This window comes from Tamandua tetradactyla, chromosome 5 (genome assembly GCF_023851605.1).
Source record: "Tamandua tetradactyla isolate mTamTet1 chromosome 5, mTamTet1.pri, whole genome shotgun sequence".
NCBI lineage: Eukaryota > Metazoa > Chordata > Mammalia > Pilosa > Myrmecophagidae > Tamandua > Tamandua tetradactyla.
The window spans coordinates 35,392,050-35,415,646 of NC_135331.1; the positions used below are offsets into that span (position 1 = coordinate 35,392,050).

A 23,597-nucleotide genomic window follows, 5' to 3' on the forward strand; every position below is an offset into this window, starting at 1 on the left:
GCAGAGGCATGAGCACCTAGAACAGCACAGTCCCTCCTGGCCCAGGGGCTTCTCCCACCTGCCCTCGCACATGTATCCCCCACAGGATAGTGTGAAAATGCAGATTCTGATCGGTGGGTCTGGGGTAGCCATGGGAGTCAGCATTTCTGACCTCTTCCCAGAGGATGCCAATGACTCTGGTTCAAGGGCCCATACAGACTAGTGAGACTTAAGAGGCGATTTGCAAGATGTTAATGATTGTTTCTAGGAAACTGACAACAAATTGTGATGGGCATCACCTTGATTTAAATCCTATGACAATAGATCCAAACCCTCCTGGGTCAGTAGATGATTTCAACCTGGTCTTGTCTCTGGAGGATTTGGCTTTCATGGGTCAGCAGGGAGGGCATGGGCTAGGTACCAGCTACTGAGGTCTTGAGGATCCGTAGTCCTGCACCATCCCTGGCCACAATCTTCAGAGATCGCTGGAGGCTGAATTTTCTCTCTGTAGCCTGCACAATGAGACAAACATGCTCTGTGTTCTAATTCCATCTTTACCACTTAGTAGCTGGGGAAAGATTAGATGAGGTAGTGTGTGCTTAGTATAGGAGTGGCACAAGGAACTGCCCAATGAATACTAGCTGCTATTACTTTAGTACTGTTATAAGGAGGAGAAGGAGTAATTGCTGCAACTACTACTCCTACTACTAGAGAGGAGTCTCATCATTCCAGTTTATGTGAATTCAGGTACATATGCACTTGGCAAAACCAGAAAAAGCTGAGAACATTAGTAGTTAAAATACTGTGGGTGATCCCACTGGGGGAGAAATAGAGGTTGAGATGCTGGACTTTGAAGCCAGAATGCAGGGATTCAAATCCCTGCTCTGCTACCAAGAAGCTGCGTGACACTGGGCATGTGACTTTACTTCTCTGTACCTCAGTTTTCCCCTCTGTAAAGTGGAGATGGTAATAGCACTTACCATTATAGGGCCGTCGTGAGGACTGTGTTCAAGTGTGTAAGATGCTCAGAGCAGCGCTTGGTCCGTAGGAAGTGCCAAGCTGCACAAGCCTTGGCTGTTGAGATGGGGGTGAGAGGCAAGGATGTCCTAGTGTGTCAGTTGGCATGGTTTAATAAGGGCCAATCTAATGAATTAGATTCTCTAAGTGTGGGGCCCCACCCAACTGCAGAAGCAGCAACACCTGGGAATTTGTTAAGAACTCAAATTCTCTGGCCCCTCCCAGACCTATTTAATCAAAACCTGTGGGGGTTGGGCTCATTGATCTTGATTTCATAAGCCCTCCAGGGGATTTTGATGCACACCAGGTTTGAGAAGCACTGCATTATTTTTTTTGCTGTTTTTTGTTTCTTTTTTTTTTTTTTTGGTGGGTGGGGTGGCTTGGGAGGCGCCGGGAATTGAACCTGAGTCTCCAGCATGGAGAGAACTCTGCCTGCTGAGCCACTGTGGTCCGCCCTGCATTAGTTTTAAATACATTTTTAAAAATTTATCTGTGCCCTAAATATAAGCTAACAACATAATCATGAACATTATTTCTTGTGGCCTATTTTAGGGATTTTGAAATATATCCTTTTGGCCTTATACATTAATTTTTTTAAATCTAAGTCCCACTTAAGTTATGATCCTCTTGTATTTTCTACTCTTCCTATTATTATTATTATTATTTCATGAAGATTAACTTCTGGCATAATGCCTGATGCTAAGTACCTGACATATTAAAAGACTCCATGAAAGGAAACTTTTTGTTTTTTTTAAAATTATCCCTTCCACTACTATATAAATCCACTTTTTCCATCCCCTTTGCCACCTTCTGCCTCCTGTCTTTGGAAGGGGAGCTCAATCTTCACCTGGGTTGGAAAGAACTTCCTCAAGACTCCATTTTCCTCTCCCTGCAGATTCGCCAGCTGGCCACGGGGTGCATCCAGAAGAATGTGGCTGTGTTCCTGGCAGTCAAGGACTGGCCGTGGTGGCAACTCTTGGGTTCTCTCCGGCCCCTGCTGAGTGCTACCTTGGGGGATGAGCAGTTCCGAGCCAAGGAGGTACGTTGATGCAACAGGCAGGGAACCAGAGGACAGCTCCTTCCTCTCTATCTTGATGTTTGCATCCGGGGCTCACTCCCCGCCACCCTTACCCTCACAAGTCTTGATCCCCAGAGTGCTTGCCATCCCCTTCCAGCTTTCCCTCTGTTCCCTCAGGCCAGGCGCATCCTTCGTCCAGAGCCCAGTTACTTGATCAGGCTAGCGGGAATGGTTAGGGACACTATTACTACCTTGGGGACGTATGAATATTTTAGTTGTTTGTCCCAGAGAGACTCAATGTTTGAATTTTTTACTTCTTTCTTACCCCTATTTTTTTTTAAATGCAAACTCATAATTAAGTAAAAAAAAAAAAAAAAGTACAAGTAGTACTTTGCCCTGCATATAGATTCACCAATTTCTAACATTTTTCAACATTTGCTCCCTCCATCCCTTCCTCCCTACCTTCCTGTCTGCTTACCCATCCACCTATCCATATCATCTACCTAGCTAGCTAAATAAGTAAATAAATATTTCCCTCCCACTGAACAATTTAAATGTAAGTTATAGAATCTTGACACTTTACCCCTTAAGCACTTCCGCATCTAAGAACAAGGTTGTTCTGCCCACATGAGCATAATGCCATCTCCACAGCCAAGAAAGTTACATTGTGCAATATTATCTAATATAGAGTCCAATTCAAAAATTTCCCCTTGCCCCAATATTGTCCTTTATAGTTTTAAAAAAATCTAGAATCCTGTCAAGATTTATGAATTGGATTTGATTGTCATATATTTTCAATTTTTAATCTAAAACAGTCCTTTTTGTTTTTTGGATCTTTTATAACATTGATTTAAAGAGTAAAGAACCCAGGCCAGTTTTCTTATAGAATAGCCCACAGTCCGGATTTGTTTCTGATTGTTTCCTTGTGACTGGATTCAAATCAAATGGTTTGGGCAAAATGTTGTGTAGATGGCTGTGTACTACTTACCATTGCCTCATATCAGAGGAACTTAATTATCAGTTTGTCCCCTTATTGGTGATGCTATGTTTGATCACTTGGTTAAGGTCTCTCTGTTATAGAAGTATCATTTTTCCTTTTTAATTAATAAGTGATCTGTTGGGTGACACTCTGATACTGTTATTATCATGTTTCTCTAAAATCTTCGATCAAATAGCTTTAGCATCCATTGATGATCCTTGTATAAATCAATTCATTGGTGGTTGCAAAATAATGATTTTCCTACTGCTGTCTTTCCTTCTACATTCAGTAGCTGTCCCTTTTTTGTAAGGAGGAGCTGTTTTTTTCTCCTCCCATCTTTTGCATACCAATATGGATTCAGAGATTTTTTTTTTAATCAACATATTATAGTCTTTGCTGTGTTCATTTTTTAAATGCTCAAATTGTCTCAAATGTAGGCAGCCCAACCCCCTTCAGGCTGGCTCCTGTACCCTTTTGACATGTTCCCATTTGCCTTTGAATGTTTCCTTGCTTTCTGCACAACTTGGTTCCAGGGTTACCTTTTTTACGTGTCCTGCCTCAGACAAGGGATCAGTTAGCTATGCTCCTGGCTACTACTTCTGGCCATCTGGTAAACAGAGCTAGGAGATATATGCATGTCTCCCCTCATTCCATGTTTGCATCTTCCTTCTCTCGTGTGAGAACACTGTTTGTTCAACAATATCCACATATTTACTCATTGTCTCTGCCATACAACACACACAAAAATTAATTTCAGAATCACTACACTGTTACATCTACCATCAAGAACCTATTAAGTGAAGATCAGAATTTCTTTGCAGTTCTTTTTATTCTTAGCAAATATCCTACTAAAGGGTGTACAGTCAGGGCACTGCATTCAAATATTCTGTGAATTACTTCTCTTTTCTTTGTGGCTATGCTATGCACTTGATACACAGTCTGCTTCAGTTGTTTCTATTCATATTCAATTTTAGAATTTGCTTTGTGTTCATGCTCTGATTTAATTTGCTTTTGAATATGTGACTGATATACATGTAAAAATCTAAAATATAAAAATGTGTAAAGCGATGTACTCAGAGAACACCCCCCTCTTTCTTTCCTTTCCGCGTTCTTTAGAGGTAAGTAACCATTTTATTAGTTTCTGGTTTATTTTTCCTGTGTTTCTTTTTGCAAAATACAGCCAACACATACATGTGTGCATCCATACTTTCATGATTTCTTTCTTATACAAAAGATAGTATACTATATTTATTCTTCCGCAGTTAGCATTTTCACTTAAAATATATATTCTGAAAATCCATTTCTAGAAGTTTTCCTAGTTCTTTTCCATGACTACATAATACTCCTTTGTGCCTATGTTCCCAGGTTCAGTCAACGCCTCCACTGTGGATGGGCACTTGAGGTTGCTTTCTATTGGTGCTATTTATGCATGGTGTGAGCTGCTGGCGTCAAAGTGCTATTTGAGGAAGATGGAGCGCTGAGTCTGCCATCAGCACTCAGGCATTGTCCAGTCGCTGGGTAACTAGTGGTCCATTCTGAAGATTTTCATCCCCAGACTGGACTGGTGTAGATCAGACTTGCAGGAGCAGAGACAATGATATTTAGAAGCAAGAAAAGAAAAAAGTCCCTCATAGGAACTTAGCATTTGGGCACCATCACTGTTGCTCTGGCTGAATCACCCACTTGATTCTCCAGCTACTCTTAACACAAGTGGATCTTACATCTCTGGCCCAGAATGGTTTCTGTTAAGGTGTTTGTTTTTGTAGGAGGAGCTTACAATGCTGAGACGCAAGCTAGAAAAATCAGAGAAGTCACGGAATGAGCTCCAACAGAATGCAGGCCTGCTTGAGAGCAAGGTATGTCCTCCCCCTCCCCAGATCCCTGTGTGGAGTGGGGTTTGTTAGCGGGAAGGAGAAGGACCATGTGCCTGGCACTGGTACTATACTATGTTACGTGCTTACAAGCATCTTCCAGATAACTCCGTAAGGTACATGCTGTTATTTTACAGAGGAAGAAACTGAAGCCCTGGGTGTTAGATATCGTCCCAAGTCCACACAAGCAGCAAGTGCTGAGCTGAAATTCAAATCCATGTCATCTGCCTCTAAAAGGAAGAATTTCTTAAATAAGTTACAAAAGGACAAATCAAGAAAAATATATAAATTTGACTATATTAAAGTAATAAACTTCTATTTATCAAAGCGTAAAATTAAGGCACAGTACACACTTGGAAAAGAAATTTGCAACACTTGTAATTGGCAAAGAGTGTACAGAATATGTAAAGAACTTCTTCCAATCAACTTGAAAAAGACAGATACTCCAATAAGAAAAAAATGGGCAAAATATGTGAATAGGTAGTTCCCAAAAGAGGAACTCTTGATTCAAGAGCTCAAATGTTCAGGAATTCAAATGACTTATAAACTTATGAAAAGATGATCAACCTTAGTAGCAATCAGGAAATTCAAATTAACAGCACAATAGGGACCATTTCACACTTCAAGTTAGCAAAATCAAAAAGTCTGTGATTGCACAGTGTTGGCAAGGACATGTAGCAGTGAGAACTCTTATACACTGCTGGTAGGAGTGTGAATTGTCATCGTCACTCTTGAACAATTTGGCATTGTCTACAAAAGTTGAATCTGCCCATATCCTTGGCCCGGCAACTCCACTTCTAGTGCATATGCTAAAGAATCTCTCCCATGTGTATATAAAAGACAAGGAGTTCATGGCAGCAGCATTTGTCATGCCAAAAAACTATCAACACCAAATGAGAGTCTAGCAATAGAAGAATGGATGAACACATTGTGCTGTATTAAAAGTTGAGTAACCTATAGTGAAAATGAATGGAGGGCAAATTATGGCCACAGGCCATATCTAGCTCACCACCTATTTTTATAAATAAAGTTTAATTGGAACCCAGGCATGCCTATTCATCTCTATAAAGTCCATTATTGTTTTCATGCTGTAATGGCATAGGTGAGTAAATGTGACAGACTGTATGGCAGCAAGCCCAAAATATCTACTCTCTGGCTCTTTACAGAAGAAGTTGCTGACCCATGAATTAGAGGACACATGTATCAACATGGTTAACCCTCACAAACAGAATGCTGAAGGAAAATGATGAAGTTATAAAACATCACCTATAATATGATATCATGGCTATTATGCTTTAAAATTTGCAGAACAATATTATATATTGATTCAGGTCAAGTACATTTATAGTTATAGTGTAAGGATATTCATTGGAAAGATAAACACCAAATTCAAATTAATGGATGCTTCTAAGAGATAGAAGAAAGAGACTTGGGATTGGAGAAGGTTATGTTGGGGGTGGGTGGGGGTGGCTGCATTGGTGATGTTTTATATCTTTTAGCTGGGTGTGAAGTTCATGGGCTGAAATTGAGGGTATGGGCCAGGCAGTCCCTGCTCCCAGGGAGGCCACTGCAAATTACAGACAGACTCCTAAACAGAGCCATGCACTGGAGTGTGTTTTATGATCCCTGAGCTGTGGCTAGACCAAGGCGGGGATATTTGAGGAGAGCCTCCTGTTCCATTTAGCCTTTCAGGGCTAGAACTAGGATGAGGTGAGTAAGGCACCTGCCTGGGGTGCAAAAATTCAGAGGATACCAAAAAAAAAAAAAAATCCTTCAGTAGTTGAGATAATACTTGAATGCAATACTTTTATGTCTTTTTTTTTTTTTGGCATGGGCAGTCTCTGGAAATCGAACCCAGGTCTCCAGCATGGCAGGTGAGAATTCTGCCACTGAGCCACCGTTGCACTGCCCTTGAATGCAATAAAAATATTTGAGTTTTATTAAAAATAAAAAAATTTTAAAAATAAAAATTCATCCCCCCACCCCCCCACCCCCGCAATTCCTCAAATGGTAAATAAATGCAGATCCAAGGGCTGGGAGTAGGGTGAGGTGAGTGAGGCACTCACTCTGTACAGTTGGATCCTGTTTTTATTTAAAATTTTGATATTTTCACCATGGATACTTTTGCATTGATTTCTTTTTAGAATATTGCTTGCTGAGTTTTTTGGCACCCCCATTAAATTTGCACCGTAGGTGAGTGCCTCGCGCACCTCATCCTAGGCCTGGCTCTCTTTTCCCATGAAGCTTTGGGCACCTCATAGGGTTCTGTTGAAGCCTAAATGGGACCCATTTCTTCACCCTTTTGACAAATGAATGAGCACATCCTGCGTGTTAGGTATTAGACTGGATGCCTGGGACATAGCAGGGGACAAGTCAGAGTCCCTGTGCCTGTGAGGTCTCCAGGCTCATACAGACAGCCAGAACACAAGCAAAGAAACAAACTAGTTTCAGATTGTGAAGTGCTCCAGATATGAAGCAGAGGGAGGCGACAGACAGTGATGGGAGGTCAGGTGGAAGCTTCCATAGAAGGGGTGTGTTTAATTCAAGATCCAAATGACAAGATGCAGCCATCTACGTATACATCTGGGGGCAGAAGTAGCAAGTTGCAAGGGTCCCGAGGCAATGTGGGATAGTATTTGCTGGTCCAGTGAATAAACTAGAGCTTTCTACACCTGTGAGACCCTGATGGTGTTATTACTGACAATATTGGTTGGTTTCTTTGGTGGACAATGGTAACTGTAATGAGATTCATGGTAAATGGAACACACCCTTCTTCCTGCATTGACAGCCCAGTTTAGCCTGGCTGGCTCCCCTGGGGAGGTGGAATGATGTTTGGGAAGGCACTGTCTCTTTTCCGCCTCTCTTACCCTCCCTTTGAGATTGCCCCCACTCTTCCCTGTGACAAGTTCTCTACTCAACCCATGCCCACTGCCACAGTGACGCTACAGCATTGACTGTGAAGTCGGCCATGGAGCAGAAAGAAGCAGGGGCGACAGTTACAGCCACACAGAGAAGTTAGGAGAAGCTGGGCACTCAAGTGCCCCCTGAGTCTGGGTCCCTCTTAAGACAAAGGCGGTAAAGAGAAAAGGAAATAACACGTAGATGCCTACTGTTCTCCGTAGAGACTAGAGCACAAACAGCCTGACCTCTCTTGCTGGAAGTAGCAACGGGTAGAGCAGTGGAATTGAAAAACCAGAGAGCTGTGAAGTGGTTGGGAATATCTGTGATTGCCCTGTCGAAATCCCTTCCTACTGAGCTAACAGTTGATTGAGCGTTAATTGCGAGATGCCATGCATTAGCTGCTGGGTGGGGGTGGGGGTGGAGGTAGGTTTGGAGAGAGGGTTGAGAGGAGCATCCTTAGCAAACAGGGTGAAAGCATGCCAAACACTTGCAGAAAGACAAGACGGAGCTCTGACTTCTGAGATCTGAACCCAGCAAGCAAGAGTTGACACCTAAAGAATATTCTGCCTAGACTCTTTTTGTCTTTCTTTACATCAGCAAGATTACAGAAAAGATATATGGGATCTTGCCAAAATAAGATAAAATTTAAAAGCTAGGAAAATCAGAACAAAGGAAAAAAAGAATTGAAGAGGATGTAAAGCCAGGGAAAGAGTTAGAAAATGGAAATTCATTGTCGGTCTCAGGTGGGTGCTCTCATTTGCAGTCTTTGCAAGTGCTGTTCCCTCTGCCTGGAACACCTCCCTCCAACCCTGCTCGCCTGGTAAAGAATCTTCATAACCTCTCACTCACTGTAGGAGGTTCTGTTTTGAAAATAGCTACTATAAACATTCTTATAAGTGTCGTTTGGTACATATTCTGTTAGGAATATACCTAGTAGTAGACTTGCTGGGCCTTCAGTTATTTCTATGTTCAGTTTTACTAAATACTACCAAACAGTTTGTCAAAATGTTTGTGTCAATGTAAACTCCCATGGCAATGTGTGAGAATTTCAGTGGTTCCATACCTCACCAACACTTGGTATTGTGTGTCTTTTTCGTTATCTATTTTGGTGGTTGAATACAGTATTTTCACATTGTGGTTTTAATTTTCACCTGTCCCAGGTATTTTGGCCATTGGGTTATCTTCTTTGACTAACTGCCTTTTTGGCTCTTGCCCATTTTCTATTGAGTGTTTGCTTTTTTTCCCCCTGATTTATCTATAGCAGTTCTTTATATACTCTGAATATAAGTTCTTTGTTGGATGTATGTACTGCAGCTATCTTCTCTGCCCTGTGGCTTGCCTTTTCTGACTGCAATAAGTTTGTGTTTTCTGAAACCCTGAGTTTCTTCATTGCTGCCAAAGGGACAAAGAAGCCATCAAAGGGTTCCAGAATTCCCAAACCTGTTTCAATTGCAGTAACTCCACTTTTTTGTTGTCATTTCATATTTTAGCGATTTTCCGATGAATGTTTTTTCCCTTTTTACATCTCTGAAGTTGAGACACATCTTAAACTTAAAATTGGCAGCATTTTCTTTTCTGGCATTCTGCAACAGTGCATCTTATAATCAATGGCAGCTCAGATTTGGTGAGATATGGCATATTAAGGCTCAGCTAGAGTTTATGTGAAGAAAGGATTCTGACTCCCTTTTCTCCCAAAAGCCACCGTTGATTTAGATCTTTTGTTTTTCGGCCTTGAAGAGCAGGAGAATCACGTCGGGAACTGTTAACCCTGAAGCTTCCCCATCAGATCTCCTGAGGGTTTGACCAAGGAGGGAGGTGGGCAGTGATCCTCTGCGGCTGCTTCAACAAACCCTTGGCGATCCTGGTGTCCGGGGTCCAGGGCCTCACTGTGAGAAATGCTGGCTTACAGGAGAGGTTCTCAGGCTTGAGAACTGTTACTGTCCCCTGAAGGACTTGTTAGAATACAGAAACTGGACTCCACCCTTAGAGATTCTGAGTCATTCCGGGGTGGCCTGGGATGTTCTGCATTTCTAACAGATTCTCAGATGTCGCTGAAGTTGCTGGCCTGGGGTCCCCACTTTGAGAAGCATTGGTCTAGAGAGTTCATGGAAGGTATCTCCTTCCATGTGATTCTACTTTCTTCCTGACTCTATTAAGATTTGGGGAGCAGGTACCCCTTACAGGGCTGTGCCACTGTTCAGAGCCTCTGTGCCCCACCCTCCTGTCTCAGTAGGGGAGAGAAAATTGATAGAAATGCTGCTGAAACATGTTGTGTCTCATCGGTGGAAACTCCATTTGACTGGGCTTATTAAAAAGACAACATTATTGCAAAATGATTTAAGTGCTTCATTTGCAAAGGAGCAGGAGAGGAGATGAGCTGCAAGGAGCTGGCTATAAATATCCCTCAAGCGTGCAAAATTTGCCTTGAGGCAAAGTGTTGTGTTTTTTTGTTTTTTTTTAAATATCCATGAGCAAAGCAGGCTCGGCTTCCTGTAGGAAGGACCTATAAGGCTTCAGAAATCCATGTGTGTATGTGACAGGGTGATGATTTCTTCCCTCCCTGAATTATGCTCTGGGTTTCACCCCAGGCCTTATTTATGGCAAAAAACTGAGGCCTGGGCTCTCCAGATTTCTGGCCTCCATAGCTTGACTGCATTTACATTTTGAAATGGAATTGCTGAGCTACTCTACCTTGATACAATGAGATTGGAAATGTGGGTCAGAAAGTCTACTTGCACATAGCTGAGAGAGTTTGGTTCTGAGCGTGGCTGATGGTTTATTGCTAGGAGGGGAGGGTGTGGCTTGCAGGCAGTCACACAACTGATGGGCGGCTAAGCCCCAGACAGCTGCCTCATCCCCTGATGGCTAGACTTGGGCTCCTCCAACAGCACCTTGCCTCTGGGGACTGGAGGTGGGAGCCTGTAGTCCCCTAGAGAATAAAACAGCCTAAGTCCTGACCTGACTTTGTATATATAGTCTTTTGGGTCTGAACTGCCAGGGCAGGCTGGGGACGGTCTCTTCCCAGTGAACAGCCAGTGGCAGAGGCTCTCTGCCCATTGTATGTCTGTGTTTATAGATGGCAAGGGTGGGTTAGCTAAGACCCTGCAGAGGAGGGCACAATTGGAATGGTCTTCCTCTGTGCCTCAGTTTCCCCATATGAAAATCGGGGCATGATTTCTCCTCTATCTACCTTGCAAGGTTAGGGGTTAGCCCAGTGGCCTGACCTTGAATATCTGGATACAGAGGAACAGAAGGTGGAGCTGTCTCAGCTTCCAGGCTGTTGCCCTTGCACATCTTCTACTGTGGGCTCATGGGCAAATTCCTCTAGTCTCTGAGCTTTTGTTTCATCATCATTAAAATGGCAGTGATAATAGGTACTTTCTCTTCATAGGTTGTGGTAAGGGTGCCATGGGGCCACACCTAAAGTGATTATCGTAATGCCAATTATCTAGTAAGCTTTCATCATAATTGCTAATATGCTTTTTACCAATTTTTTCACCCCCCAAAAAAATCTCTGATTTCCATAAAGATACTGACATATCTCAGCTATTTTTACACCCCACAGTGTCTAGCATAAAAATTCAATGAAATTGAATGAATGGAGTATTGCTAAATTTAACAATAAAAATAACATTGAATAAATGATGAGTCTGTGCAAGGTGCTGATAAAGCAACACCTTTATCTGCAAATCAAACAGCAAGGAAGGTGTCAGTGCATCCACTTTAGAGATGAGAAACAAGAAGCCCAGAGAGGTAAAGTAATTTGTCCAATATCACACAGCTGGTAAGTAGCAGAGTTGGGGTTCAAACCCAGGTCTGGCTGACTCCAAGCTGGTCATTTCAATGAAACAAGCTGTGATAGAGAGGCAATATCTACCCAGAATAGGAATGGGGTCAGGGTGGGTTTCTCAGAGGAGGGGTCTTACAGGTGATGAGGAGAAGGCAGAGGACATAGCAGGAACAAAGACAGAGTGATATGGCCTGGTTGGCAGGTGCAATTCTGATGGCTGGAGTGGGGGTGGGAGCGGGGTCAGGCCATGAAACTAGGTCATACCCCAAGGGGCTGTGAGAATCATGTTAAAGTTTGGACTCCATTCTGAAGGTGAGAGTGGGACCAAAAAACATTTTCAAGAGGGGGTGTGCGAGTGATACCATCTGATGGTTTTTTTTCTCTTCTGGGTAAAGTGTTGGTTGGGCCTGAAAGACCCACACATGCCCGTCTAAGGCTCCTGAAAACCCGTACCTGCCCCTTTCCCGGGAAGGCCCGCATGGCCAGTGAATGGATGTGACAGTTGCCTTCTCTTTCCCCGCCCCCAGCTGCCCCTCTCTGAGGACTGACCCTTCTCCTGACTTCTTACAGAAGTGGCCCCTTTTCCACGGATCGGCCAGAGGCTACGTGGCCTTCACTTGATCCTTTCACTTATACATTCTTCATCCCCGAGAGGCAGGTTGGTGGTGTGGTTGGAAGGGAGGGGGCAGAGCTGGATGTGAACTGAAGCAGCCTGGCCCCTGAGTGGTGGTGCCCAGCATGCAGCAGGCATCCTTGGTTGAATTCTGTACCTTGCTGCCTACCTTAGTTTCACGGCCGCTATGACAAATACCGGACAGTCAGTTGGCTCAACAGGAATTTTTTTGGTTCACAGTTTCAAGGGATAGAAGTCCAAAGTGAAGGCATCAGCAAGGCACTGCTTTCTCCCCAGAGTCTGTGGTGTTCTCGTGCTGGCTTGTCACAGTCCTTGGTTTGCCTCCCCTCACGTGGCACTGTCTCTCTCTTCCCAGTTTCTGCCAACTTCTGGCTCCCGTGGCCTTCTCTGACTGACTGTGTCTGAATATCTTCTGCTTATAAAGGACTCCAGTAATCTGGGTTAAGTCCCACACTGATTCAGTTGGACCACACCATAACTAAAACCAACATCTTCAGAAAGTCCTATTTACATGTCTTCACACCCAGAAACACAAATTAAGATTAAGAACATGCCTTTCCTTGAGGTACACAATGCACCCTACCGCAGTCCTCAGTTTCCTCATCTGCAGCATGGAGACGCTATCAGGACCTTCTTTTCAGCTTTGTGAGCATCGGTGGGTCCATCCCTGCTGGGCACGCGGTAAGCGCTACCTGCGTAGTGTTTTTTATGGTGGTCACTATCGATTGCTATAACTTAGGAGCAGGTGGTGTGACTGACTGAGAGTCTCTCTGGAAGAGAAATGCACAGGGTGGTGCCCAGCATGCAGCAGGCATCTCTTGGGAAAGCCCTGGGAGCCCGTCACTAACCTAGAGATTTGTTCTGTATTATACCTGATGCCCGAATCAGAGATGGGGGCAGGTGCCACGAGACTGAAGCTGTGGCTTAATCTCCTTGGCAAACTGCACACAAGCTAGCGGACTTGGCAGTTGGGCCAGCTCTTCTTTTGACTCATTTTCTCTTTTAGTAGCTCAGGTTGATGCAGATGGGGATTCCCACTGTCACCCTGTGTGGCAGCCCAGTAAGGGTAGTTGAGGTCTAGATCTTATCTGGGCTTTGATCTGTTCCCAGCTGGTTGTTTGACCTTGGGCAGGTCACTTCACATCTCCTGGGTAGGTGGATAATGACTCATGCCCTCCTAATCCCCAGGGACCAGAGATGGGGGGGTCACCTCAGAGGGTGGATGTGGGACAGAGGAGCAAGTGTGGGAATTATGAACCAAGCAGGGCCTAAGAGTCAGGCCCCTGCTGCTATCTGCCAGCCATGATCTTAGGCAAACCATTTTACCTCTCAATGCCACAGTTTCCTGGTCTGTATAAAGAGCATAACAAATCCACCCTCTTTTAAGGCATTTGATGGGCTTAAAGATGACATGGGCAAATGCTTAGCACATGTTATCAGCATCTGATAAGGCTGTGCTATTTCTTATATAAGGGTTTATGATGACTAGATGCTTTGGGTGCAAATGGAGAAAGTACAGGGTAGAGTGGAAGGGGTTTGTGTTCTGTTGTCTGCCAGTAAATTGGCTTTGGGGTCTGAGGGTCTTCAAATGTAAGAGCTAAGGGCAGGATCCAGCCAAGACACATGGGTGTCCCTGTGGTTGTTTCCCCAACTTGGCTGTGGAGGCCTTGAGGGTAAGGTCTGGTTCACAGTAGGTGCTCACATCATACCTGTCAAATCCATGAATGACAAATGTCAGTGATGGCCCCAGGGATCCCAAGTGTGCTCAACATTTAATGTCCCATCAAATCTCAGTTACCCACTGTTGCCCCAAACTGCAAATGATGCCAGAATATCTTGTTTCTGTTCAACTCCACGTAAAAGGTACAGAGATTCATTCACGCCTTCCCCTCCTCTCTAGCAGACACTTGGAGATCATTCTCAAGCAGAAAGAACATTTCTGATGATTTGAAATAGTGGCAGATCCAGGGAAGTTTTCAAAATAATTTTAGTTAATCAGCCCTTGAGTAATCTGCAAGGACCCTTCTGGGTTTACAAAGCAGCTTCTCCCCTCCTTGAATTGGTTTGCAGTTTACATTCTCCCAACAGCTGTAGCTGTGGTGCCCATTCCTCACCTCTAGCTTTGGACACCTGGGCCCTCCTGTGTGGGAAAGAGAGGGGATTTTTGGAGATAGGGGAAGGTCAGGGGCTACTTGTCTCCGTGAAAAGTGCTCTGTCATTTCCCTAATTTGAAAGGATTAATTGTCCTTTGGGCTCCTGACTTGGGTTCTGTGAAACTCAAAATTAAGGCATTAAATTAATTTTGTGCTCCCCTTGCTCAGGCCGATTAGCACAAATTAAATTTCACACTAATTGGCTAATGCAGAGAGAACGCAGTCCCAGAGCTTTGGATTAACGCTGATCCTTGGGCCGGGCGGGGGTGGGGTGTGATCTGGAGCATTCTGACCTGCTCCTGCCTGTGCTGCATGGCCGTGAAAACGAGCACTTTCCCAGCTCGGATGTCTTTAAGTCTTACACGTCTAAAGCCAGATGTAAGGCCCAAATCAGAAGGAGACCTGGGCAGTTTCAATGGCACTGCTTCTCAAACTTTGTTGTCACCTGGTGGTTGTGGAAATGCAGATTCCTGGGCTCCCACCTCAGAGATAATAGCTTGAGAGGTCCTGGAATTTGCATTTTAACAACAATCCTAGGTCACGATAATGTAAATGTTATAGTTAAGGAATAGCAAAAGAAAGCTCCACCCCAAAGACAGATGGAAACACGCTCAAGAACTCCTCCTTCATTAACTGATTATGTGGTTTGGATGTGCTTGGGTTCAAATCCTCGCTCTGGCACTTACTTTCCATTTAGCTTTGGAACACTCCCACCAAGACTCCTTTTTGCTGTTTCCACTGAAATTTGCATTTTGGTCTGAACAATCTCTGATGTGGTTGAGATGGGAAGCAGATGGATTGGAAAAGGAGGAAATGAAGGTGGGGAGTGGTGATGGGTTTAAGCAGAACATGTTGGCTGTTTTGTTGTTTCTCATTACAAAAGCACATACTTGAGGTAAAAATAACTCAACAATACAGAAACGCTTCACATGGAAATTGGAATCCCATGTGAATCTCACTTCTGTGGGGGGATCCTTATTAAGAGTTCAGGTATGCGTTTTTCTGTGCAAATGCAAATGAAAAGGATCATGCCAAACATTCTATTCTGCAGCTTTGCTTTATTTCTCCCCATGGCAAATGTCTTGGGTTTTTTCTTTTTCATGTCAGAATATGCAGATCTGCCCTCTCCTCCTCCGTGAGGCCTCTGAGTAACCTTTGAGACCAGCCTCTGAGTGGAGAGTATTGATTGGAGGCTGGCTGAGAAGGGTAGCTATATTCCATTCTGCAAGGGCCACTTAGCTCCTATATGATAACACCCCATAGTGCCCCATGGGCCAGTCACAACTTGGAGGTCTGAAGGAGAACAAGGTTTCTTGACATTTGCATACCCAATATTTGTGGGGTAGAGTCAAGATGCCAGAAAGATGTTAGGCATCACCTAATTCAGTACATTTTTCAGCTCAAATGACCAAAGTCTTGGAGAGGAAGAGGCTCGTCCAAGGTCACAAAACACATTTGTTGCCATGTCTGGACTTGAACCCCATGTCCTGCCTATTGACTTTAGCCCCCATCTCCAATGAGGTGTTGTGGTTTGCTTTGCAAGCGACCCCTTTTCTGGGTGGGGTCGTTAAGACTCTGGGCCATAAATACTCCCCTCATATGCTTCTCTTCTGACTCCCTTTGGCATATCCTTGAACTCTGAAGGCTGTGTTTTAGAATAACACTGTAGAAGCACCCTTAATTGATCCATTTGGCATCCATTGTTGGTTGCATAATTGAAAAAAGTCAGCTTAAGTGAGGAATCATAAAAAACTTTTCTTCATTTTTAACTTAAAACCTGTATATTTTAACTTTGCGTTTCTGAGCAATGACCAGAGCCTATGGATTTGAGCCTTTGATTGGAGTCCCACTTCCTTCTTAAAGCTTACCCCTACTGCTTCCTAATGATTCCCCATTTTGATTTCCTTAAAGCAGGGCAAATGGGAAGGTACTTTGAATGCAGAGACCTTTTTTTTTTACTTTGTTTTGTTTCACCTACACCTGTTTGACAGCATTTTTTTTAGAAAGCAGCTAATCTTTACCAGTTCCTTCCAAAGCATTCAACATAGTTTTCTTGGAAACCCTTCAGTCGTTTTTGTAGGTTGTGTAACAGCCTTTTGAATAGGTACTGGCATAAACAGGTTGGAACTTACACAACTGACCTGGGTGTGCATGACCATCCCTGCAGGAGTGGAGGAGCCCTGTGGGCCCTGTGAAGGGGTTTCGTGAGGTGGGCTCATCAGTGGTGTTGTACTGAAGGAGCAAATTGGTCAATCCTGTGAAATGGGTCAGTGAAGATGGAGCAAAAAGAGCTTTCTACTAGAATGGCTATTTTTAATTTAGCACTTACTACATTCCAGGCACTGTGCTAACCTTGTATGGATTGTCGCATTAATCCTTACAATTCTGTAGCTGATGTCCCCCTTTAAAGTTGAGAATGCTGAATCTGATTGACATCCTGCCTTATTCAAAGTCATACAACTAGTGGCTGTTGGACAAAGAATTCCAACACACCAGGCCAATCTAACCACAATGATGGTTGCTACTTAATGATATCCAGTGATTTGTTCAAAGGTGGTCCTGTGGAGTGTGTATGGGGGAAGAAAGGTTGGTAGCTCCAGTGAGTGACTCTTCCTAGTCCCTCTCCTGCCCCATCCCAGATTGCTGACTTGACCACAGAGCTCTCCGAGGAGCGTTTCAAAGGTGATGTGGCCTGTCAGGTGCTGGAGAGTGAGCGGGCAGAAAGACTGCAGGCCTTCCGGGAAGTCCAGGAACTGAAGGTGAGTGGTAAGAGGTGACAGGTATGGTTGGGGTAACTGAACAGGGTAGCTGGCAGTAGCTGGGCCTGCTCCACTGAGTTCACATCTAGAATCAGTAAACCTAAGCAAGACGTACAGGTTTGCTGACTCTCATGCCCAAGGTCTTGGGGGGACATTTGGGTCCTCCTAAGGCTTGGCCTTGGATGTTCATGGGTGAGAATTGTGCAGGAGGTGGCCAGTCCCTCGTCCTGGAGGTTACATGAGTGAGAACTGTGCAGCGGTTGCTAGCCTAGGCTTCTGTCCAGTTCCAGTGTGGACCTTGGGGTCTTTCTTCCAGAGAAAGTATGAAGAAGTCCAGAAGAAATTGGGGGAAGTGGAGAAACAGTTAGAAGAAGCCCAGCAGAAACTTCAGTTGAATGATTTGGAAAGGAGTCACACTGGAGGAGGTGAGCAGACTTGACCCTTGGGGTTGGATGCTGATGGAGAATACCTTATTTTTAATTAATTAATTAATCCATGCATTCATTTATTCATTTAGTCAGAGCGATATACTGAGAGCTTTCTTTGTGCTAGACACTGCGTTAGGGTCTGGGATTATAGCAAAGAGCAATCCAGCACAGCGCTCATCCTCTTGGAGTTTACAGTCTAGTAGAAGAGTAAGATGTTGAACAGATAACCCAACAGTGTTCCAAATAATAGATTACCATTATGACAAGTGCTGTTTAGTAATAATGCAAAGAATGAAGAAGAATAGTAGCTTTATAGACAAGCCACTTCTTTATTTATGTGAAAATATATGTATATAAATTTTGAGGGAGGCAGTTTAGTACTTAAAAATGAAGCCTATAAAGTCACATTTCTAGGTTTGAATCTAGACTCCAACTCTTTTGATGGGTGACATTGGGCAAAGCAATTTTTGTGCCTTAGTTTCCTCATGTTTCAAGTGGATATAGTCATAGATGATTAATCCAAGGTGTTTAGCCACAAGCTCTTAAGAAACAGCACTGAGAGCTGTTAGCTGCTTTGTCATTATTATTACTAATGATAGTGTGATCTCTAGCCATCTCCTAATTATGGGGTAGAAACTGCTACTATCCCCCTTTTACACATAGATCTCTTGGGCACTCGGCAGTTGTTGAATGAATGGAGAGGAGGTGAGAGGACTCCTGATTTGCTCAGTGGCAGAAGTGCTCTGGAGTGCCAGGGTTTGCAGCTGGTGCCCATCTTATACAGCTGTTTGGAGACCCACATCCCTTGGTTAGTTGGGTGTGGTGACATCTTTTGTCTAGTTGCCACTGTTCCTCCTCCTCTCCCCAGTGCAAAGGAGTCAGCTGAGACTGATGATACCTAGTGTGTCAACTTCTATTAAATGTTGGCCCCATTCCTTTAATCTCCCCCAGAGAATTCATGCCCTAGATACGTCGGAGGCACTCAGAGGAATGGAGGTCAGATGGTAGTAGTAAGGGACAAGGCGCACTTGCTTTCTACTCCACTCTTGCTCTCCCTTCATATGGGCTACCTCTGGGGGAGGCATTTACCAGGAAGGTTAAGACAGAAGAGTTGGAGATTCTCCTGATACAGGGAGGCCCAACAAGATAGGGTACAAGTAGTAAGAGGGGAGGGGGGAGGACGTGTTTGCACAAAGTGTGGGAAAGCACAGTCTCCCCAGGATAGTGTCAGTGCCAGTTTCATGTTGCCTGGAATGCGTGTATGCATGGTGCCCCCACCCCCACCCCAGTGTGTTTTCCTGGGAGTTGAATGAGATGGGGAGTTGTACTAACACGTGAACACATTAGTCACAATGCTCCATTGGCCCTCCGCTCTGTATGCTCGTTCCAGGAAGTCAGCCCACAAATATTTTGTTTTTCATTCCGAAAGTAATACATAATCATTATAGAAAATTTCTAAAATATAGGAAAGCTGAAAGAAGAAATAAAACGCTTTTATCATACCACTACAGTGTCACTACAACCCCCTCTAGGGATCAAGCTGGGGTATAAATGATTGAAAAAAAGTTTTTCCTCTAAGAAAGTGAGGGGAAAGATTTAAAGAAAATCTTTTATGATATTCACTCACCACTGAGCTGGACACTATTTTATATGATAATGTAAAAAAAATTATAGTTGGTCCCTGCTCTTAAGAAATTTGCGATATAATTGGTGAAATTAGATAAAGCAGAATAACGAAGAGTTGGATTATATGTACTGATTGAGTGTGGCATCTCTGGGTGGGAAAGTTGGAGATAATATCAGTCTCAAAGGATGGAGAACAGTTTCCTCACTTGCTCTTGTTGCCCACACATGCCACTTACTCTACAGCATTTCGTTAAGTACAGAGCACGTGGGAAGCTGCAGCTTCCTCTTTCTTTTAATCCAAAGTGTTTAGCCACATGCTCTTAACAAACAGCACTGAGAGCTGTTAGCTGCTTTGTCATTACTATTACTAATAATAGTGTGATCTCTAACTATCTCCTAACTATGAGGTAGAAGCTGCTACTATCCCTCTTTCACAGATTTAACTGTTGGGCACTTGGCATTTGTTGAATGAATCCAAGCTTTTTTTCCCCATCATGATGTTATTTACCCTGGTAACAACCTGAACAAGATCAGACTAACTCCTTACATTACATTATTGTTCTGTTTGAGTTATTAATGTAAGGATCTCAATTGGTGTCACCATCTCTGAGACCTTCAATTTACCGTCCATCCCTCCACTCACTCATCTGTCCATCTACCCTACCATCCGCCCACTCATCCACCCATCCCTCCCATCCATCCATTTATCCATCCACCTCTCCAATGAAAATAATTAAGCAGTTATTATGAGTAGGCGTTCTAGTAAGTTCTTGAGATACAATGATGAAGAAAACAAGTTTGCTGCCTTTATGACTTTGAGTCTTAGATTTTCATGAAAGCCCTGATTATGAGAGCCCCTTGATCTTATTAAATTGCAGCTATATGTATACATATTTGTCTCCCTCACTAAATTTCTTCATCGTCTCATTTTCCCTCAGGACTGCTACAGGGTGGTGTATTTGATGAGTGAATGGATGGATGGATGGTAGGTGGATGGTCTCTATCTTAAGCTGTCCATTTGTGGGTTATTTGCCTTGGCACCATCACCCTAATGGGCAATATTGTCTTATATATATATGTCAAAATACAGCATCCTAACTTAGGCTAGCCCATTCATCAAAACAATTTTCATCACATAAGCAAATGATTTTTATAGACTTTTTATCAAATCAAGGGATTGTTCTGTTATCTCATGGAGACATCCTGTGACCTGAATCCCTGTTGTTAGCATTCAACAGGGATTGAATGAATAAATTATTATTCATTCATTTAATTATTTCATACAACCAACAGTTAGCAATTACATACTCTGTGCTAATCAGTGAGGTTGGCCGGTAAGCAGATCCATATGGGTCTTTTTTGTTAGCTTCATTAAGCAGTTGGTGAATCTGCATCAACATATTTGGGTGGCCCCCTGTGTGTAAAATGCCCTTCTAGCGGGTGTTGAAGACTCACTGTTTTAATCAGCGTTCTCCAGAGAAATAAAACAAACAGGATACAGATAGATAAATAGATAACTGTAGGTATATGGATTTATATGGACATATAGACATATATGAAGATATATGTCTATTAGGGGATTTATTATAGGGAATTGGCTCACGCAATTATAGGAGCTGGCAAGTCTGAACTCTGTAGGGCAGGCTACAAAATGGAAACTCTGATAAAGGGGCTGTTGAAGTCCTTAGTCCAGATTCCTCAGGGGTAGCTGGTAGGTTGGAAATTCCAGCAAGAGTTAAAGGTGAAGTTAAAGCAGAAATTCATCTTCTGACCTCTGAAATCCTCAGTTCTGGCTTAAAGACCTCCAACTGATTCAATGAGGAGACTACCCACATTGCTGATGATTATCTCCTTTGTTGAATGTAGAGGCAATCAACTGATTATAGATACAAATCCCATCTATAAAATACTCTCAAAGTAACAAGCAGGCCAGTGCTTGACCAAATAACTGGACACCATAACCTTGCTAGGTTGACACATGAAATAAACCATCACGCTCACAGATGACTAAAACACCTCCTCTGCCCTCAAGTATTATATGTTCTCCTTGGATAGGGGAAGATATGCATACCCTTGTAATTAAAAAAAAAATTGAAAAATTGAGCAGAATAAGAAAACCATGCTTAGAACCAAGTGAGCAGGTGAGAATTTCAGGTAGCTGGAAGTGGTCAGGACAGATTGCCTGCAGGAGATGGGTTTTTAAGCTTGGACTTGAAGCAGTATTCCTTTACCTGAAGTTCAAGTTCAAGCTTCAGGGGCCCCATAAATATTGTGAAATTGTGCACAGAGAGCAAAGAAAGTGAAAAAGAGCCTCCTTTGCTCACCTCGCCTCCCAATCCTGGCCTCTGTGATTCTGTTAAACAGCAGATGAGTGGCAAATGCGCTTCGACTGTGCTCAGATGGAGAATGAGTTCCTCAGGAAGCATCTACAGCAGTGTGAGGAGAGGCTGGACTCCGAGCTGACAACCAGGAAAGAGCTGGAGCAGAAGGTAAGAAGGAGTGCATAGTTTGGGCCACAGAAGTGTCAGGGAGTGGGGAGATTCTCACCTTCATTGTGGGTGAGCATTATTGGCCAAACCTGGGAACCTTGTTCCATGATTGCAGGTTATGCTGATTCTCGTGGTGGACTATTTCCTTGTGGGTTTTGTGAACCTAGATTCAAGCTCATCTTCAGCAGAGCCCTCTGCCCCTCTGCCCTCTACTCCAGTGGTCCTAAGTGGTCTGGTTGGTAGAATGTTCCTCCTGTTCCTTCTGACTCTTCTGAACTTCTTTGCGTGCATAGCCATTTTTTTTTTTATTGTGAGTCGTTCAGCAGGAGCTTTTAAATTATTTTAGACTTTTCATTGATTTTAGCAGGAATCTTCTGTTAACAAGACTGGGGATGTATCTCTCTAGAAGCACGTTTTGTACTTTCTTCTCCAGCAGCCCCAACATGATCCTAAATTCCCAGTTTCAGATTTTTTAATATGTACACAGTATCGGCTTGATCTTTAAATCCACATGAGGCTCGCCCCCAAGAGCCAGGGTATCAGCAAGCTTTCTTTCCGCGTTTTGGTTTGCTAAAGCAGCTGGAATAAAATTTACCACAAATTGACTTTATTAGGTTACAAATTTACAGTTCTAAGGCCATGAAAATGTCCAAATTAAGGCATTAGCAAGAGGAACCTTCACTCAAGAAAGGCTGATCATGTCTGGGGTTTCTCTGTCACATGATGATATCTGCTGGCCCTTCTCTATTGGGCTGGTTTCCAGAGTGGCTCTCTCAGTTCTTTGTGGGTCCTTCTGGCTTCTGCTGGGGTATTTTCTTCCTCTCTGCATCCTTCACTTGATTTCATCTCTCTGCTGTCTGAATCAACTCTCTTAAAGGACTCCAGTAAGTGGATTCAGACCCACCTTGAATGGACAGGGTCACATCTCCATGGAAACAATTTAAGCAAAAGGCCCCACTTAGCAATAGATCTGCCCCACAAGATTGGTTTCGAAGAACAGGGCTTTTCTGGGGCACATAACAGTTTCAAACCAGGACACACACACACACACAATCTAGGCTAGTGGGTGGAGCTTTTCTTGTACTGGGTCACTGAGACACAGTTCTTGAGAGTCCTTACTTAATGCAAGGGACTTCATCCCAACTCCCCCCCTTTCCATGTGCCCCATGCCGTGTCTTCTGTCCTTGTTTGGGCATGCAGACTGCAAGCCTCTATCCTGAGGGATGTGTCTGGATCTATCAGCCACTCTTCTTTTTGTCTACCATGTTGTCAGAACATCAGGGTCTACCATTGTGACGCTGACTTTGTGTCCTCTGCATTTCTGATATCCTGAAATTCCCCATTCTTTCTTGAAAGTGAAGTTAGAACTTACAAATATAATGTAGCCTTGACTAGCGTTTCTGGATGAGTGTAGTGATATCCTGACCTCTTTGCCTGTCTTGCACTGTCTCAGTCACCTCCGGTCTACACTCTGACCAGTGGTGTGTTGGTAAACAGGCTCTCTGAGAAAAAAATCTCTGGTTTGTAGCATTTGCCTGTTTCTATGATGTAAATACTGGCCAATTTCAAACTACCATTGTGATGTCACTGAATGTGAAACTGGGAAGAGATGTGTAGAATTGGCCCTCACAAGTCAGTATAAGCTACCTCCATCACCCTACTGGTTCCAACCACATTGTTTTTTTCTCTTTCCAAAAAATGCCTATTCTGTCTCACTTTTGGGCCTGTGGGTGTACTATTTCCTTTTCCCAAAACACTATTCTTTGCTCTCCCCTTCCCTGCATAACTCCAACTGGCCTTAAGATCTTAGCTTAAATGGTGCTTCCTCCAGAAAATCTTCCTGGGTTGGGTGTCCTTGAATTGTTTCCTTAAACAAAGTCTTATGCTGTGTTGTAATTATCTACTCACTTCCATTAGGTATAAGCATCATGAGTCATATTTGCCTGTCATACT

The 23,597-nt window shown here is 43.5% G+C and overlaps 1 protein-coding gene and 1 long non-coding RNA gene across 5 annotated transcripts in view; one reads left to right on the plus strand and one right to left on the minus strand.

Moving 5' to 3' along the window:
• MYO18B (myosin XVIIIB) overlaps positions 1-23,597 on the plus strand; it is a 242,511-nt gene that overhangs the window by 95,707 nt on the left and 123,207 nt on the right. For 2 of the 4 annotated variants that reach the window (XM_077160698.1, XM_077160696.1), the window contains exons 22-26: positions 1,892-2,035; positions 4,760-4,849; positions 16,982-17,101; positions 17,418-17,526; positions 21,520-21,644. In XM_077160698.1, coding sequence (XP_077016813.1) covers positions 1,892-2,035; positions 4,760-4,849; positions 16,982-17,101; positions 17,418-17,526; positions 21,520-21,644 — 588 coding nt within the window. The remainder of the gene's footprint in view (positions 1-1,891; positions 2,036-4,759; positions 4,850-16,981; positions 17,102-17,417; positions 17,527-21,519; positions 21,645-23,597) is intronic. The other 2 variants (XM_077160699.1, XM_077160697.1) reach the window with 1 other exon arrangement.
• On the minus strand, positions 106-23,183 carry LOC143684037 (uncharacterized). Its single transcript, XR_013175799.1, has 3 exons — positions 23,017-23,183; positions 960-1,053; positions 106-491 (listed from the first exon to the last, which is right to left on the minus strand). It is a non-coding gene; the product is annotated as an uncharacterized LOC143684037 (long non-coding RNA).